Source organism: Protopterus annectens, chromosome 7.part0 (genome assembly GCF_019279795.1).
Source record: "Protopterus annectens isolate FY-2018-M chromosome 7.part0, PAN1.0, whole genome shotgun sequence".
NCBI classification, from domain to species: domain Eukaryota; kingdom Metazoa; phylum Chordata; order Ceratodontiformes; family Protopteridae; genus Protopterus; species Protopterus annectens.
In genome coordinates, this window is record NC_056739.1 from 1,401,629,218 (window position 1) to 1,401,649,571 (window position 20,354).

Consider the following 20,354-nt stretch of genomic DNA (forward strand, 5'->3'; position numbering starts at 1 on the left):
CAGGGGGGGGGGGCATGGATAATATAAATTAGCCATGTCCTCTGTCCTAGAAATATGCACAAAGATCAATATAGGACAGTACTTTAATTCAGAGGTAAGATCTACCATGCTATTTTGAAATACAGCATTGAGATGTGGTAGTTTGATGGTGAACACCCTTGCTCCTTATGGCAGCAGTCTGTCTGTTACTTCTGGAGGAGGTAAGTACCGCAAAGCTGTGTGTGTGTATGTGTGGGGGGGCATAAATATGACTTTTTGGGTTTATGCATGCGTGTATGTGTGTGTGTGTGTGTGTGTGTGTGTGTGTGTGTGTGTGTGTGTGTGTGTGTGTGTGTGTGTGTCTGTAGGTGCCTGTGCAGCAGTGTTGTCTGAGTTGGTAGGGCACTCTCTTAATACATGTTCCTCTGCACTAAGTGTTTAATTTAGAGAAAGAGTCACTAATGAACTTTTGCTCAATGTGACTACAGCATGTCCCTGAATTACTTATTAGCACCACAGTGCTACTATAGCACTACTAGCACTTTGGTCCTAATTTTCAGAATAGTCCTCAAAGACTGCTAATGAAATTTCTGGAAAAGACAAGTTTGTACAACAGCACATTACCCTGAATGAAACAGTTACATAGACAATGAAAAATAATATGCCGATAAACAGCAGAAAAAAAACATGCCTTTTGGGATAAACATAGCAGACATGATGTGCAGTATACATGATTGCATTACAGAAAATATAATATTCAAATAATTTAATAAATTAAGTAAAAAGAATTAAATAATATATTTCGACTGCCGACTGTATATATAGTGGAAGACTTGTGTGATGTACTGAAATTGGTGAACATTTCATGAAGATCTTTATGTGGCGTACAAGGAAGTGTGGGAAAAGAAAAAAAAACAAATGACTAGAACATCTAAAAGGAGGGGTCAGTCATTCTGTTATTCATAAAAGAAAGGCAAATAAAAAGGATGACTAGAGGTGGCCTGGATGAATAGAGACAGCGGGATGTTCATTCGATGGTCACTTGTCTCAAATTGTGTATTTTGTTGTAATGCATATTAAGCAGTGATCACCTGGGCATAATCCCACTTTCCAAAGGTGCATTGACCATGCAATTAGTGATGTTTGGTGCCAAGCTTATTTTTGATACAGTCATAATTGACACTCAAGTGCAACTTGGACAATTGCATGGGGAACCAGAAATTCATCCCTGGTTTGGCACCCATGTCTCTAATGGATGTAGGCAACCTGCAAATGGTTCATCTCCCAGGCCTCTGCTTACACTTATCAAGGGTATCAGAACTTGTCAGAGATTTGGGATGCATAGATAGGCTTAAAAAGGCCCTTGTGGTCATTAGCCTAGTAAACACCTATGAACCTATGAAGTCTTGTGTGCAATCACTGATGTGTGAAAACTGGGTTGCCTATTAGAAGATCAAGACTGAGGTATCCTGGGGATTTTTCCTTTCCTCAAGGCACAGAGGTCTCATAGCTGGTAGAGATAAACTGTTGGGATGGGGTTGCAAGGTAACATGCCCCCCCAAAACATTTTTTTTACAGATATGTCTAAGTTTAACTGCTGTCTATGGTCATGGGTTTGTGAAGCTTTGTGATTCCACTCATAATGATCGACCACAACATAATTGCAAGTTCTTTAGGAAGACACTTATGCTAGGTTAGATCTTGGGGTAAAGCCACATAAATGAGAGGTGGATAATTGAAAAAAACTTTAAATTCTGCTTTTGAGTTAATCATTTTCATGTGGAAGCAAAACTGGATTGAAGGACATCTGCTGGAGGGGTATGTTGGACTGCCTAACACTGTAGATGTGGCCAGCACCAACACAAGGTGCTAAGATAATGTCCAGCTTAGACAACAAACTGTATGCTACTAGCTAGAAACATACTCTATTCTATTAACACCCACTCCAGTAACTCCACACCCACTCCAATAACCATCTCTGGGTAATGGCAAGAAAACAGTACACTGATTACTAACATTTACTAAAATGAACTACACTGCATTTGAAGGGTCTACTGTTTTAATCAAACGTCTGTCTGCTTCTCTTTTTGTTCCTTTTTTACAAAGGAACCATATTTGATAAAAAATAAAGGGGGAATTAGAAGAAATAACAAACAGATCAAGCATAAGAGTGACTAATGTATTTAACGGATGCATAGAAAATCTACAAAACAAAGTCTTTGTTGGGAAACTATCTTTATGACAGAATTTTCTTTTCCTTGTAGAGCAGCGGAATCATATCAGTGACATGCTTTTTTCTTTTTCTGTTCTGCCTCTGTCTTTCTCTCTTTTTCAATGATGGGTAACTACTGCATGTATTGAACAACAATAAAAATGAGGTCACAGGCTCAATGAAGACTATCGAGTGCTTTTTGTCACACAATGTTGATCAAAACTGTAGTTGATCCAGACAGTTTCTCTAAGAGTTTAAAACAAAGCAAAGTTCAGTGGTGGCATTTTCATAATGCCTAGAAAGTTCTGTAAGCCTAAAACAGAACCTGAACAGTGAATTTTCTGACAGTACAGTACTTATATACAGATCAGACAAGGAGTGGACATATTAGATACATGCAAGTCAGTACACCTTGTATTTTAAGGAAAAATCAGTCACACTGCAGAGCATCTGACCATAATCTGCAAGATTGAAATTGTTCAAGTCAACGTCACACACTGAAACTCCCACACCCTCAGTACCACCATAAAATGCACATCCTTGTGATCCTTGCACTCTTGACAAGGCACAAATATTATTTACTAATGATATTATTCATTGCCACCATGGCTACTTCTAGCCAAGACACAAATATTATTTACTAATGATATTATTCATTGCCACCATGGCTACTTCTAGCCATGACACAAATATTATTTACTAATGATATTATACATTGCCACTATGACTACTGCTTGTTGCTCCATTTATCATGTGAATGCCTGGTCCTTCCTGTTATAATGTACTAATATGGATGAAAATAAATCCTATTACTGAACCGTAGCCAGTTTTAGCCACATATGTTTTACCCAAAATCCTCTGTCAGTTCTTTATTCTTTGTATATTTTAAACATGTCATGTTACTTCTATTTTCGATCTTTTGTTTACTCTTTTCTCTCCCTGCATATTAGTAGTTTCCAGTCAGTAATAATCTTCAAAGGGTAATTCTCTGCTACAAAAAGAAACTCTACTAATTTGCTACTGAAATGGGTTAATGAGGTACCAGATATCAACTCAGCGACAACATAAAGCCACTCACCTGTGTCTGTGTATCAGTTTGATGCTTTCTGGGCTCATTGGACTATGAGCTGCTAAAATGTTACTTCTTGGTGTACTGGTGCCAGAACAGGCTGGGCTGAGTTTATCTATACCTTGAAGTTCCTACAGAAAAATAAGCAGCAGAGCAGAACATTCATTTGTATTTATTACCATTCATAAGTGGCATACCTGAAAATAAGCGTGATGCAATAAACTGCAAATTATATGACAGAATTTCTGTCTGTCTGAACTGTTAAAATTAAACATAATTCAGGTCCTGTTCAGCAAAATTTTACACAGAGTTTAAGCTGCTGTCAGCACTAAGCATAACTCTACTGTGCTTGAAATACTCTTGTTCTGTGAGAGGACTTCATATAAGGATACTCAGGAAATTAACACACTTGAAAAGACAGTTTGTTTTCTTTTCTTAATTTAATAACATTGAATGCTGCTTAGTAATAACATAATACTGCCTCATGTCACCAAGACTACAAATACAGGAGTAATGCTCCACTTAAGAAGTTAGCTCTATTGCCATAGGAGAATAAAGCCCTGACAGCATCCCAGGTAATCTGAGCTTGATGAGTGGTTTGGGTGCCTGTTGGAGCTGGTGGGGAGGGGATAGGAATGATGAGTCAATGCTTGATTGGTTGACTTTCTCTTGGGGGAGGGGGCTGGGATGATATGCTGGTGGAGGTGGGTTGTGTCACCTCATGTGTATACCAGGACTTTGAGCGAAAGCTGGGACAAGGCAAGTAGGCACAACTGGGAGCCATTGCCATGTAATGGCCTGAAAAGGGATATGGCCAAGATTAAGCTTCATGGCTTGCACAGCCTAAGGAAAGAAAGCTGGCAGTCTTTACAGGACTGCATTTAAACTAATGCATTCAACCTCACCTCCTCAAGTAGCTATGGTAACTTTCAGGTTCCTGTGCAGTTTATATTGGTGACTCTGTCTGGGAAGTTAACTTGTATGGTATATTATGTAACAACATGAGGTAGGGGCCTTTGCAACTGTTCAGAGTCAGGAGGGACAAAGTAATATGCAGAGTTTTGCATAAGGAAAGCACTAGCATATTATAATAAAAATCTAATTTTAAGGAGGTAATTTTAGTTCAACATATCTAACAACACTGTGAGTGAAAAGGGTCCTTTGTATCGGTGTATTTGGCTACACTGCAGATGATTAAATAAATAAAGAGGATAGATATGCACATATTCTTCAGGAAGTACTATCTTGTAATATATCTAGCACATTTCTTGGTGAATACTAAGAACAGTGGGCTTTGCACGTTTGAACTTTTTGAATATGATGCTTGCATAGGTGACATATGCTTGTCCATGAAACCAAATCCCCATTAAACAGTATCTGTAAACTGTGTTTTTGGAGTGACACCAACCCTTAAGCCCTACCTAATTTTAAAGGGGAGTTAAGTTTAGCAACAGCTCCTTTTACAAATAGTTTACAAAGTTGTTGTTCTTCTTCTTTCGGCTTTTCCAGGTTAGGGGTCACCACGGCGGAACTCCGGTCCGCTAATGACTGGCAGTAGATTTTTACGGTGCCGAGGTGCCAGCACAACGCACAACCTTCAATGAAGGCATGCCAATTCTACGCATGTCTTTTGAACGCCACTCGACTGCGGGGAGGACATGCAGACTCCACACAGAAGGCGCTCCAGCTGAGAATCAAATGGGAAAACCTCAGTGTTACTCTTTAATTTCTATCACACAGCACTATGAGACAATCAAGAAGTGCGTTGATCAACAAACCACAGTTACTCCACTATTGTAAAGTTTAATGCTTTTAATGAGGCTGAAGGTTAGGCCAGCATTTTTAACAATTTACATTCTCTTATCATAAAAGTACCTAAGATTCTCTAAGTGCAGTCACACTCATCTCAGCTTAATCTCGCTTACTCTGTTTTAAAACTGCCATGTAAATTATACCTACATCACACCATCTCTACAGCACTGTAATATTTAATCAGTACATTTCTAGAAAAAAGCAGTATTGTTTTTAAAAGATGGTTCTTAGTCTCCTCTGTCTAGCCACTGTACCCATCCACTTTTGGTACCATGGATTTCACATTGCAAAAAGGAGTGTATTATTCAATTCCAAGAATACTATTCTTGGCTTTCCTTACAGATTTTGAAATGCACATGATGCAAACATTTATGAAAAGTGAAGACTGAAAATCAGGGACTAGTTCCTCAAAGGAACTTTGAAGAACTTTATGAATTCTTTATTGTAGCTCCCAGAGATGACTAAGCTTCCTTCCCAGCACACTATAGACCTATTGGATCCACTTCTAGGTAACAGCCAACTGATGTGAGATCCCTATGTCCCATTTTTCCTGACTAGAGAGACGTTGCTCCCTTCATTCATTGGAAAGGTGAAAGTCAGGCACCAGGGGTAAGCTGTCACGTGCATGGGATACCCAGCTCCACACTTATCCATTCCTCATGGCAACTATGACTACTGCCACAGCTGTTTCTGGGGAGATTAATGCATGCATCCACCCATGCCAGTTCCCATTCCCCAGCTTCACATGCAGTGCAGCCATTACTCCAGCTCATAGTGCTGTATGTCATACCTCTCACACTACTGTAGGGGTCACTAATGCAACACACTGCACTGGTTGTCATCAGCTCCTTCCTCCCACCCTCCTGGGTCTGACTTTCATTTTCCAGTGCTGCTAATTAAACATGGATCTTCTGGGTTGTAGTCAGAGATTTATCCCTTTATACCAAAGAGCTGGCCATGAATTAAAAAACAATTTAATTTAATGTGAACAGTAGTGCATTTGAAAAATAAAGGTTAATACGGTCTATATTTATGTATACATTTGATATAGTCTAGCAGAACTGGAAAATACATTTTCAGATTCAGGGAAGGCACAATAAAATAAACAAAACTCATCTAGACATGCTTGCTATTCACAGTCATAATAATACTAATAATATCATTAAGCATATAGAGCAACTTTCTTTAACCAAGTAAAACAATACTGTTCTTAAGTCTGTGGGATACGTGATTACTTTCAGTTTTCTAGCTATTATTTCACTTTACAGTTAAATTTCCAATTCTTTTTCCTTATATTTTTGTACTAATCCACTTGCTTAGGTTTCCCTGGTCCTGAAAAACAACCATTATTTTTTAGCACTAAAGAATTTCTCATTTACAACTACTTACTCTGAGTGTTTCCAATTAATAGGGCCCTTTCTCAAAAATTCCAGAATGAGTCATGACCTTTGCTACTGGCAAAATACATATAAATTCTTTTAAAGCAGCAAAAGGCTAGCCTACTTTTTAAATGTTCAAAATGTTCTTCCACAGTCAAGAAACTCTTCTACAGCTATCTGTTGGGAACATTACTTACCAGCCTTCCCTATTATTTATTTATTTTGGTATCAATGGATATGGGTAGGTGCAATTCATTTTTGTTGGAATTTAAGCAAACAGCAATGCCCAGCTGCGTGGGTGTTATTGGGGAAATAATGGACTACCCAAAGGTGTTGTGAGGCTTGATATAGCAGGCAGATGACCATTCTACCACTGGAAGGTCCATTATTTCCCTATTATTTTAGGGTTACCACCTGTCCCACTTTGTGAGGGACAGTCCCTCTTTGGGCAGTTGTGTCCTGCGAAAAAACTGAAAAAATGGCGGATGTCCTGAGATTTTTGTACAAAAATATTTCCTACGTTTTCTTTCATAGTTTCATAAAACAGTTATTTTTTCTCTGAAGCACATAAATGTTATTTGAAATAGCATAAGCAACTCAAATGCTACACGAATAAGCTTTTATTTTGGCTGAAAGATGAAGTTCTATCATTTGTACTGGTCATGGGTATGTTTTGTCCTGCAAATCTGACATTTCTACAGAAAATGTCCCACTTTGAGCATTTGAAAAGGTGGTAACCCTATATTATTTCCATAATAATGCCTACCCTGTCAAGCATTAGTATGCTTAGAAAATGGGCTATTTGTTAAATTAGTTTTTATTTGCTTTATTAAAAGTATATACATATTTTGTGTATCTATTCATGGTTGTTGTAAGGTATGTAATTGCTGTAGAAGGATGAATTTTACATTCAAAATATGTATTTAATGTCTGTACGCACACACACACACACACACACACACACACACACACACACACACACACACACACACACACACACACACATGCAAAGGCAAGAGAGGAGGTCTCTCACAGATATGTAGAATCTTAGATGTTCACCTACACACACAGGCAGTGGCACAGACACACACACACACACACACACACACACACACACACACACACACACACACACACACACACACACACACACACACACACAAATGACCCCAGCAATTACAGCTACTTTCTTGACTATCTACACATTAGATGTCTCATCATGATTAAATGAATGAAAAATATATACAGTGCAAGGCAGTGCAACCCCTCCCCCCATACCTCTCAACTGTCCCTGATTTTGTAGAACATCTTTGAATTTAACTCCTGGTTTTCATTTGCTAATGAATCTCTGAGGATTACAGTTAATCAGTAAATCCAGCCATTATAATTTTAAACCTCTTATTGTTCAAAATAACTCATGTTGATGCAAAACTTCTTACTCTGTTATCTTTTTAAATGAATTAGGGTAATATTTAAAAATTATCCCTGATTTTGGGTCTTTGTCACCCCGTTTTTGCTGGCTTTGTTCAGAAGTCTTGAGCAAAGCATTTGAGAATTACTCTATCTCAAACTCTCTGACATCCACCCTCCCCCCCACACACATGCATACTTAACCATTCACCCACCCACCCATAAATCCGTATTACTTTTGCATTATTTCCCATGCTTGCTAAAGGCAGCTTTTTCAGTTGCAGTTAGTGAAGGGGAAGTAAAATGGCAAGGCCTTGTTCCTGTATCATAGTTACTTTTGTTAGCAGAGTCATATGCTTTAGTTTACTTTTTTAGTTATTTATTTTTTTGGCTCACTAAACTTCTGTGTTTGAAGGGTGTAAACAAGATGGCAAACATTTTTTTTTCTTTGTCCATGGTTCATGGTGGTTTAATATGCTGCCATGAAGCCAGAGACTTGATACTGTGTTGCCCTTGTGCATTAATACTTTGGATGGAAACCATATGTTTTCCACAAGGGTATTGTTGGCAAGATCGGCTCATTTTCTAAGCATAGGTAGCACAGTGTGTGTGATTAAGCAAATCATTTTTACTCAGAAATTAGCATCCTATTTCACTGCTGGACTTAGAAAGGCTTTTGTTTTAAATGAACCTAGTAATATCTTACTTGTATCACTAATTAAAAAATATCTATCTCAGAAAAGACCTCAGATTTAGTTCTGTAAACATACTTTGATGTCCTGCTATACCACAGTTTGCTATTTGCTGTGCTGATTGTTCACAGTTTTTCTACTCAAACCTGTCAAGGCTAATTCTTATATATATGGTTATCATCAGTATCTCTGTGTGACTGTTGTCTCTGCATGAAAAAAATGTGTTTTCTAGCTTTTCTGGACTGCACCTTAAATATGAATACAGGTCTTTGAGAGGCAATCTTCTCAGTAAACTTCAGCAAATGAATAAAATCTTAATAAAAAATACTGGCTGTCCTACTGATAGAGATAACAGTACTGCAATTCAGCATTTCTGTGTTTTCTGATTATTTGCACAATGTTTACAGAGCAAAATGTACTCTGGCTTTTGATGCTGCAGTCACTATAAGCTATCCTTGACTTTGGAATGCTCACCTTTCTGGACCATACAGCTGCAAGGAGCTCATCAAGGGAACTTACATGACAAAGGCTGGACCTCATCATTTGGAACTGATCTATTAGTTTTTTGTGCAGTGGGCGCATCTCTGGGTGCACAAACTTCTCATGGACTGCCAGCCCCACACCAAGAATATGAACCTATAAGGCAAAAATAGAAGAAGGAAACAGAAAAAAAAGTTTTATCACCTATGCATTAAGCATATGCATTAAGCCTGACAGCAGAAGAAAAGAGTTTCCAGCGTGCACAAATGATCATCATTCATATGTCAAAAGCTCTATTTTGTATTCTAATCTAATCTGCAACCAGTGGAGGCATTTACACTACAATATTCTCATACAGAGATTCTTAGTATAATTGTGAATGCATCTCTCCATACAAAGACATATTGCTGATCTGGGGATGATACTGTGAGTGCAAAGACTTGTGTATATTGTAATACAGACACACATGCTCTCATTTCTGAGACAGATCTATGAAAGTAGCACATGAATGCTATAATGCGTTTTGCCACCCGAAAACAGCAATGCTTTTTTGTTTAATTTCAGGGTAGGGCATATACATGAAACAATTTCCCTAAATTGCAGTTCAGACTGAATTAAGTTTTTCACTTTATCCATAGATTATCTGACCTTGTAGTGGACTGTATTAAGAAGGGCTGTCCAGAGGACACAGCCCTCTGCTTGGGGTTTTGTAGGGGGAAGCTACTCCCTGCAGTAATAAAATGATTTGCCTTTTCTGTTTTTGCTGTCCAATTTAGCCTGAAATGCTATTTCAGAAATTGCTTTTGAACAGATGTCCCAACCAGACCCACTTAATCTGATAATTCCTGCATTTGGCTGCTTGGGTATTGTTATAATTTGCAAGTATCAGTTTTTCCTGGAAATCATGATACTGCATTAAGTTTGTTGCACTAAATTTATCTGCATGTGGTACATGCTGATACATCTAAACAGCAGCAGTATAACAGAAGCATTCATTAGCTAGGTTTTTATTCAGACACAAGAACCACCTTAAGGCTTTGACAGCATAGCCCATTCAAAACCCTAGTATCTGAATGCACACTGTGTTCCAAATAACCACCAATACTCTAATTTTATTTGTATGGCGGCCACGGTGGTGCAGTGGTTAGCATTGCTGCCTCACAGCAAGAGGTTCTCCGGTTCGATCCTCGGCTGGGGTGCCTTCTGTGCGGAGTCTGCATGTCCTCCCTGTGGTTGCGTGGGTTTCCTCCGGGTGCTCCGGTTTCCTCCCACATCCCAAAGACATGCTGCAGGTGGATTGGACACTCTAAATTGGCCCTAGGTGTGCGTGTGAGTGTGCCTTCTGTGGAAGGTTGGGCGCCGGGCTGGCAACTCGACACTGTAAAACTCCACTGCCATTCAATGTGCGGACAAGGTGATCTGCTGTGGCGACCCCTAACCGGGAAAAAGCCGAAAGAAGAAGACTCTAATTTTATTTGTATAATAACATGACTGCATAATGAATTAAAAATATATTAAACACAACATCATGTTCTACAATCCACAAAATAAACAATCAAATCTTTAAATTAAAATGTCTTAATATTAAACATATCACTTCAGCTACTTGATTTAAAATGCATTTATAAACCAAAATGTTTATCATTGTTCTTACAAAACTGACATAAAATTCTTTTCCTTTTAAGATTTACCATAGTTGAAATTTACAAATATTATATTTTGAAAATGTATACTAATCCTTTGAAGGCTTAGGATGCTTACAGCAAAACACCATATTAGAAATTTACTTGAAGCAGTTCCTATTGCTTCATGTAAACATAAAGTGCCCATTGCACTTAAGGTTAAAACAGAATAAGAATTAAAGTGTATGGAGTCATTTGGAGCAATAGTCAGACAGCATTTAAAGAATAGGTTAACAGTATGCTGGAACTTGTAGAAACAGGAACAATTCAGAATTTGTATTCATCTTCAACAACGTAACAGATAAATCAAGAGACATCATTGTCTCTTTCAAGTTACTCTTCTTCAATAGGATATTGTATGTGAGATCTGCCGATTTTCTCACCACATGTGGCTCAGTGCTTTTCTGAAAATGAGAAACTCTCCCAACTATCATTAGGGAACAGGTCCTCAATGCTCTCTCCAAGACCAAAAACACTGCACCAAAGGACCCAGATATAGCATTCTAATATGCCTCATTATAGCATGAAACATGACCTAACAGGACCAGTAGAATCACTATTTAACCTTAGTATCCAGACAGGTTTGGCGCCAAGTGAATGGAGGACTGTAACAGTCATCCGTCTGCACAAGGGCAGGCCATCTATTGATAGGGTTAACTACAGACCAGTAAGTCTGACTAGTCTCACTTGCAAAGCCATGGAAAGAATTATCATGGAAATGATGAGCAATGACACATGGATCTCAAGGGGAAGGTCATGCTACTCAACCTGGTAGACTTTGAGAAGGCCAACAAAAGAATGGATGGAAGCAAAGCAGTACATGCTGACAACCCTGACCTGGCTGAAGCATTCAACACAATACCTCATTCGGGCATTGTAGAAACACTCATGAAACTAGGTGTAACCTTCCATGTCACCCGGATGGCTCAAAGATAGGACCAAAGAAGTTAGGATAGGGAATCTACCACCACAAAAAGGCCAGTCACTGGCAGAGTCCTTTAAGTCTCTGTGCTGAGGCCGCTCCTTTTTGGGATCTACTTCTGTGAAATCAAGGCTGACATCAAGTACCTCTGGCTGATCAAGCTTGCAGATGACTGCAAACTAGGCACAGTCATACAATCCTGCAAAGACACAAATATGGTCCAAGACGGCCTGACTCAGACCAAAAACTGATGTCAGAGCCACAGTCTAAAACTCAGTGCCAAAAAATGTATAATACTATCCTTTGGGAAGACAGCCATCCTTGGAAACCACCACATTGATAATATATCCCGAAGAGTAAACCCATTGGTCAGAGATTTGACAATACATATAGACAGTAACCTGGCATTTGACCATTGTGTGTCTATGGTAGTATGGCCATCATTCTGTGCTGTGCACTTATAAGCAAGGGTGTGGCATCTAGTCCCAAGGATGTAATCAATATGTTGTACTCGGCCCTCATTAGACCAGTCATTGATTACAGTACCTCCTTCTGTATGTACCTGATCAGACATATGCATCAATTGGTGCAACCTCAGAGGTTTCTCAGAAAAAGAATACAGGGCATAAGCAACATGCCCAATGTAGACTGCCTCAAAGACCTATTCCTGTACTCAGTCTCCTACAGACTGCTGTCAGGTGCACTATGCCTGGCCAGCAAAGCATCCTCTGATCACACAATGATGTTGCATATCCACAAAATAAATAGTGTCAGAGTTATCAGATCTCAAGACCTAAACATTGTATCCAACATCAATAGGTCATGTTGAAGGGATAAGTATATGTTTCAGGGACTATCCCTTCTCTGGAACAGGCTTCTTTCCTAATCCAGTTCAAGTATAACTTGGACCACTGGATGGGGAATCAGAAATTTATCCCTCTGTCTCTATTAGACAGAGGCGGCCTCTAAATACTTATGACCAAGCCTACATACACTCCTTAAAGTAAACTTAGGGTAATAACACTTGTCAGATATATTTGGGAAGCATGGCTAGGCTTAAGAAGCCCCACTGGGGTTGTTAGCCTAGTACATACATATGAGAATTGTGTTTTTACAGGTGCCAAGCTTTACTTATAGCCAATATATGAAATTAGTTAGAATTTGAAATATAGTAAATAAAATGGGTCAGAGATTCAGAAATAATGGAAGGGTGGATAGTTAGAAACAATAGTTAGCATAGTGTGACATAAGGTGAATGGGTGTTTGTTAGATCTTTACTAGCTTACAGAATGGGGCTAGACTTGCATCTAAAATAAATGTTATTGCACTGAAGTGTAAAAAATGTTTGCTTTATATGCATATCTAGCCACATTAGTCCTATTCTGTGAAACCAGGCAATATTTAAAAACACATAGTCTTGTTAAATAGCATTTTCATTAAGCACTGTCTCTAACGACCCATTATAGTAGATTGCCCTTCTAGAAAATGCTCCCACCTCCATTTATGAGATTGGCTAGGGACTGGGAACATATATTATTTATTAGCATTTACATAGACCTGATTCTTATTTGATAAAATCAGCCCCATCTCCATTTAAATTGCTGACACCACTTAAATGTAGGCAAAAATAAAGTATTTCTGATGTGAAAATAATAAACAGCAGCTCAGCCATTTTTAAAAATGAATTCTTCAAATGAATAAAAAAAGACTTGAATAATATGATGAAAATGTATAAATGCATTTCCTTGTTATAAAGCAAACCCATTGCCTTCACCAGAGAAGAAATCTGTACTAGCTTAATTTAGTCAAACAATTCCATTTCTTTGTATTATACATGTTGCTACTGTAGTTACCTGTGTAAGATGATGTGCATTGAAACACAATGCAATCATACCTCTCAACTTTTTTGTACAAGAAATCTGGACAAAGACAAAAACAATGGGGGGACAAAGGCCCAAAACTAGGGACAGATATAAGTATTGCCCTTATAAACTTAAAAAGTTACTAAAATAACAGATTTTGCATTAGCATGCATTTTCCTAAGGTTATAAGTTCAAAACTCAAACATCTGCCACTATTTACAGGTTCTAGTCTTCAAAGATTTGCCAACAAACAGTCAATTTTATGAGAAATAGACCAAAAATATGAGACACAATTCTAGACATTCTGTGAAAATCTGGACAGTTGAGAAGTATGAATGCAATGTTTCCATTTTATTCTTTCTCTAATTGAATAGGAACACCTTCTTACTGGTCATCCTCACTTTTGAATAAAGGGTTATAAGCCAAGTGGGATTTATGAACACAATAAATGCATCTAAACAATATTTCAGTCTTTCATTTTTTGTAAAGTAATGATTAATTTTCGTTTTAGCTGCTTTTGTTTGCTCACATAATGCCATCATCACATTTCACTGAATTTCCTACAGGCTAGCACTTAAATCAGTTCCTTGTTTTATAACTGTTTCTAATAATGATCTGGTAGTCCATAATTACAGCATTATTACTACTGAGGTCAAGGAAAGGAAGAAAAATCTGTGCCTCTGGAAGAATCAGTAAATATTCTCCTACATTAAACAAAGCATTTCACCTCTGTTTAATTTTGATGTGCTTTATGTTACAAACTTAATTAATCACAGCCTGAATGAATTATGTTACATTTAAAAATAAGAACTGATACAAAGATAGCCATGTTTTATTCTATTCTGTTAGCAAATATGTGTATAATAATTTCATTAATACTTAATGCACATGGGGATTTTACATTAAGAAATGTGTATAGCTTACAAAATAAATCAGCATTTCCTGAATTAAGAATCTTAACGGCATTTATAGAAAATAAAAGAGGTGCATTTGTAATGAATAATCTGCTTTATTTATTAAAGACTGTATTAAGTTAAATGTGTTTGTATTACTTAGGATGAAATTCATACCATTATGGAGAAATTTAAAGATGGTGCTGGAAGGAAATTCACCATTAATTAGTGCAGCTATAATATTGCAATTGAAAGCAAATAAAAATATTAGATGATAGTTTAATGAATACTAAGAACTTTAATAGTTTTATGCAGAAATATAATATTAGGTAAACTGCTGACCATGAAGCTTTCTCATTAGTGACATCTTTAATGGCCTTTTTAATGGCTTCTGCAGATATTTTACTCAAATAAAAAAATACACCTTAGCTATAGGGTGTATTTTTATGAGAGGCAAACCTGCACAGAAATTACATTTATTTGGTGACATGAAATCAAATTCTGATTATAAAGCCTTTCCCAATTAAAACTGGATTTATCATCAAGCGCCGTTACTACACACACAATACAAATGAAATTGCTTTGGGGATACTAGACAGCCAGACACCGTATTAGCCTATCCTCACCATATATTTACACAAGTATACTCCTATGAAAGGCTTCAGAACATACATTCCAAATGTACATGTAGGTCTTAGAATGTCCAAAAAGTAATCACTTTAGAGTGAATCTAAAGTGACTGGGGGAAAAAAAAAAACAGCGAGAACCCAAAACAGCAGCGTATGAGCAAATTCCCTTACCCTGCTGCAATCTGATCCCATATAAAAGGCTCTATATGTGTGTGTGTGTGTGTGTGTGTGTGTGTGTGTGTGCGTGTGTGCGTGCGTGTGTGTGTGTGTGTGTGTGTGTGCGTGCGTGCGTGCGTGTGTGTGTGTATGTGTGTGCCTGTATATATATATATATATATATATATATATATATATATAGATATATATCTGTGTGTGTGTAAAATGCACATAGTTGGATTAACTTGTTTTATAACATTTAATATAATTTAATCTAAATTTTTACATTACAGCGCTAACTTTTGCCATCTGTTTAAGTATTGCACAGAAGTGAACTCTAGCATCTATTTATCTTCATATACTGCTTATACAGATAAATATAATAATTTATAATTCAAAGGCACAAACTAAATGCAATTTGTTCAGCTCAAGCCTAAGCACACTGAAAAACTGCTGACATCTAAATAATGTATAACTCATTTTTAGCATGTTTTATTAATTTTACAAACATATGTATATTAGAATACGCTGCAGCGATTAAAAGTGAAAATGCCTTGCATCAACAAGCAAGTGTGTCTTTCTCAGCCAGAACAACTTTATTGGAGTCTGCTCTTAAACTCCCAGCCACTCAAATGCAACAGCATATTTGTCCAACCCACAATCTGCAGGCCAAAAATCTGGCTTGCCAGAAGCTTCTCTGTGGCCTGCCAAGCGGGTAAAATTCGTAGATTACCAAGAATTTATTTATAATCTAACTTCTGCAGTTTTGTCTTAGAGATAGACATTCAGGGATACTATGTGTTCTCATTAGTCTCATAATTCCTCACTCATTTGTATTAGTTCTCTGTAGGTGGCAAATTTAAATGCAACAGTGGATGTAGGCTAGGGCATAGGGACATGTACTAAATCCTGAGCTGTATATTTGTATATAATGTCTGGCAGCAGTGGGGTTTTGTAGACTGTGCAACAACATGGAGATAACTGCCTTGAAGCAGAAGAAAATGCTGTGGCTACAAATGGTCTCTTGTAATCAGTGTACTACTCCAGTAATCAAACTAACTAACTGCGTAAGTTCTTGTTCAAGTCTGCCTGTAATGCCACATTGCCTGCATACAGCATCTTTGTTGATCTGTCCCCTCCTTCTTATATGGTAGTGTAGTCCATCACCAGTATGAAGAGCTGATCCCTGATGCACACCCACTCCCACTGGGAAACCATCTGTGAGTCTGAACAGTGCTCATACTTGTGTCATTGAGGCCTTGCACATAGTCTGTACTAATTTTACCAATGTTTGTGGGACTTTGAACGATCACAGGACTGCCCAAATCAGCTTTCTTGGGAGCTTGTCATTTGATTTGCCCAAGCCTTGGAATGTCCAGATGCACTCTTTCCTCAACTCTACCTTCTCCTCCACTGTCTGTCTCACTGTAAATATAAGGTTGGTTGTGCTGTATCCTGATCTGAATGCAAACTGCTCATCTCCCATATTACGTTTTACTACTCTAGTATTCATTTATCAATCACCTTCTCTAGAACTTCCATGCAGTGTTACAGGAGTTTGATACCTCTATACTGCACACAGTTGTGAATGTCCCCTTTGTACACTGGCACTAGTATGCTTATTCTCCAGTCATCAGGATATGTCCTTTCTCTCTGTAATGCTAGGAGTACTCTCAGGAGCCATTTATCCTACTAACTCGCACAACATCTTCATCATATCTTCCGGTCCCTCATCTGAGCCTGCTGTTTTCCTTGACTTCAGATTCTCAGCTCTGTTCTTACTTCTTATAGGGTGGGCTCCTCTTCTTCTTTCATTGTATGCTGTGTCTGGGGTAGTTCAGCTTCTGTGGGGCTTTCTTCAGTCAGAAGCTGCTGGAAGTACTCCATCCATCTGTCTTTGATGTCCTGTGGACTGTTGAGTAGGTTGTTGTTGGCATCCCTTATGAAGGGTGTCTGATGACTCTCTTCTTTATTTTTCTGTCTTTGCCTTGTGACCTGAACGAGTTTCTTTGTACCATCTACTGTGCCACTTTCCAGAAGCTGATAGAGTACCTCTGATGCCTTGTTCTTTGCTAATGCAACTGCTCTCTTAGCCTCTTTGTTAGCCAAACAATATTCCTTCTTAGCCTGATCCGTCTTTCCCATCTCACACTTTTCACTGCACTTTTTCTTTCTTTTGATGACTTCCTGGTCTTTCATTAAGTACCTTGTTTCCATGGCTGCACATCTGTTCTATAGTCCTCACACATGTTGTTTCGAGGAGCAGTCATTCTTGTTCAACTCCACTTATTTTCTTTTCTTTCTGAAATGCTAGAGCCCCAGGTACTTCCTAGAGATCTTGTGCTCTCTCTTTAGTCAGCTTACATGTCTTCGGTCTAATCTCTCTTTACCTTAGAACCTTCTCTGTCCCCTGCTTGTAGCTGATTGTGGCAGCCAGATGTTTAATCTGTGGGCTGACTGTTTCACTGGAGATGACTTTGCAATTGCTGATTCTACCCCAGTGCCCTTTCCTTACTAGTAAGAAGTCCACCTGAGATGCATGCTGGCCACTCTTGTATGTTATCTTGTGAATGTCTTTCTTGCTGAACCATGTGCTGGCCACACTCAAGCCATTTGCCAGACATAAGTCAGAAATGGTATTGCCTGCTTTATTCCAATTGCCCCACCCATGTGGACCTTGGCAGTCCTAAATATCATGTTCTGTCTGGCCAAATAATAGCATTCAGGTCCCCTATTATCAACAACTGATATTGTCCTGCTTTATTTAGTCAGTCCTGCAACAACTAACTGAATGAACTCTTAACCTCACTGTCACAACCCTGTTGTGAGCACAGGCTAAGTTTATGAATAATGCCCCATCCTTAGACTATAATCTGATTGCCTTGAGTCTATAACTAATTCCAATAACATCCTTCACTGTCTTCTGAAGCCTTTTTCTAACCACAATTCCCATTCCATTTCTAGTTTGTCCATCTCCTAAGTAGCAGACTCTGGATCCCAAACCAAGTGGCTTTGCTGCACTGCCCTTCCATCTTGTCTCATGGATACAAAAGACGTCCAGCCTACTTCTTGCCATTATGTCATCCACTTTCAAGCTCTGTCCTGTCAGTGAACCTGTACTGAGTGTTGCATCCTTAGTTTATGTTTGAATATCAATTGGTCAGCAGAAGTGTCCAGTTAACCCAAGCTGGGCAACTGCACACATGCCAGTTAGTAACTTATTGACCTAGGGTTTATGGGCTTTATGGTGGGCACATACTTGCAATAGAGGCATACAGATCCTTCCCCTGTTCAGTGGTGTAGCTAGGGGATGAGAGGGGCAGTCTGCCCTGGGCGGCACTTTTACTTTAATAGTTTAATTAACATTCTGTTCTTCCGGTCACCCAAGGAGTGTTCACAGAATTGTGCTTTGCTGTTTCACCATTCCGTTTCAAGTAAGGGAAGTGTGTGTGTGTGTGTGTGTGTGTGTGTGTGTGTGTGTGTGTGTGTGTGTGTGTGTGTGTGTATGTTACTACTTCACCGTTCTGTTCCAAAGTAAGGGAATCGTTGTGCATTGCTTCTTCACCGTGGTAACACAAAACATTTTATTCTAGCAACTTTCTGAGATTATACAAGCAATGTTTAAAATGTTTCAGTGGTTTTGGGCCCTTGTCCCCCCCACCACAATAAACTGTGGCTTTTTACAGATTTCTTGTGCTGCAAATTTGAGAGCTATAGTTCAGTGCAAAGTGGATTTTACAAGGAGCTAACAGCTTCAGGGGAAGAGATGTTTAGTGCTTCTTATGCCAAGTCTGTTTGCATTGTTAGTAGCACAACAGGTAGTATACTTGGTTTGATGCAGAAGGTTGTGAGTTCTGCTCCCATAGAATGTATATGGATTGCTGATACTGTTCTGTACTTTAAAGTAGATGGTTGCTGCAATCCTGAAAATGTCCTCCTTTTGAGGACATACCTAGCAAGTATGAAGCTGTTATCAGTTTGCCATCCATTCCCTATTGCAATATTACTAGCTTATCATTTTTAATGTAACATAGGCAATTTACTCTTCAGGGGCAACAGGAACTTTATTTGTAGATGAAAGAAGGAAATATAAAGTTGTTTGCTAGCAACAACCACTTTAATGTAGAATTATTTAGATTAATTTTACTTCTGTAGAGATTGCGCATATTTACTGATATTGGTGGATTGTAATGACAGATGTCTAAGTAGGCTTTTATGGTGGAAATGTTCTGAATTGGGCAGTTTTGTCATTATTGGTTCATACATTTTTTTCATTGCTTACTGGAAAAATGTTCAAAACAATAAATTTAAAACATGCTCTAACAAGTGTGCTGTATTATACAAGGAATATAATTTAACAGAATCAGGAAATTGAATCAAAGAACACATGTATGTTTGCATGGTCCTAAATATGTGTGGAACAGGCCTATGATTTGAAAGCAACCCAAAGGTAAACTTTATCTGCCACTAGCCAGATGCATTTTGTTTGAATGTGGGTTTCAATGCTGTTTCAATGAACATGAGTTTCAAGGGCAGGGACGTTTTAATGCTAAGTCTGTTTTCATTGGGAAACCATACTGCTTTGTTTAGAAGAGGTCTATCAGTGTTTGTGCTATAATTTATTTATTTATTTATTTATTTATTTATTTATTTGGCATTTGTTAACTGAGTTGGTCTAACTGAACTAGAAGCCCATTTTCAGTGGAGACTTGAGTAGAAAAGCTCCGGGAGAATTACATACATAAAGTCATAGAAGCACAGAATGATGTATTCTAAGTTATACATAGTGTTTAGAGTGAGTAGTACAACCAGGAGTATACAAAAAAAAAACAAAACAAAGGACTGAGTATACAAATACAGTTTCAAAAATTACAATTGAAAGAAAGGGCATCTTTGAAAGTATACAGTATGTATTTACAGAATGAGTAAAGGGAAGTAAAAGATAGAGGCAGAAGGGGTCAATGACTGAGTTTCAGTAACAACAGAAACAGAATTTGTTACATACATACATAAAATGTTTAGCTATAAAATTTAAAATAAAAGTTTTAATTGAAATCCAAATCATCACTGTAGAAGTAATGCATACAGCAGTATGCGCATTATAGTGTTTATGGTAAATGGGGAGAAATAGCCAAGTAATGGGACACTGTAATGGCTGCAGGGGGTTGGCTGTGTAT

The 20,354-nt window shown here is 38.1% G+C and overlaps 1 protein-coding gene across 1 annotated transcript in view; it reads right to left on the reverse strand.

Annotated features, from left to right (window-relative positions):
- DOCK3 (dedicator of cytokinesis 3) overlaps positions 1–20,354 on the reverse strand; it is a 4,843,230-nt gene that overhangs the window by 178,483 nt on the left and 4,644,393 nt on the right. Inside the window, exons 46-47 of the mRNA XM_044077993.1 lie at positions 9,073–9,189; positions 3,270–3,391 (exon numbers count right to left, since the gene is read on the reverse strand). Of these exons, the coding sequence (XP_043933928.1) occupies positions 3,270–3,391; positions 9,073–9,189 (239 nt within the window). The remainder of the gene's footprint in view (positions 1–3,269; positions 3,392–9,072; positions 9,190–20,354) is intronic.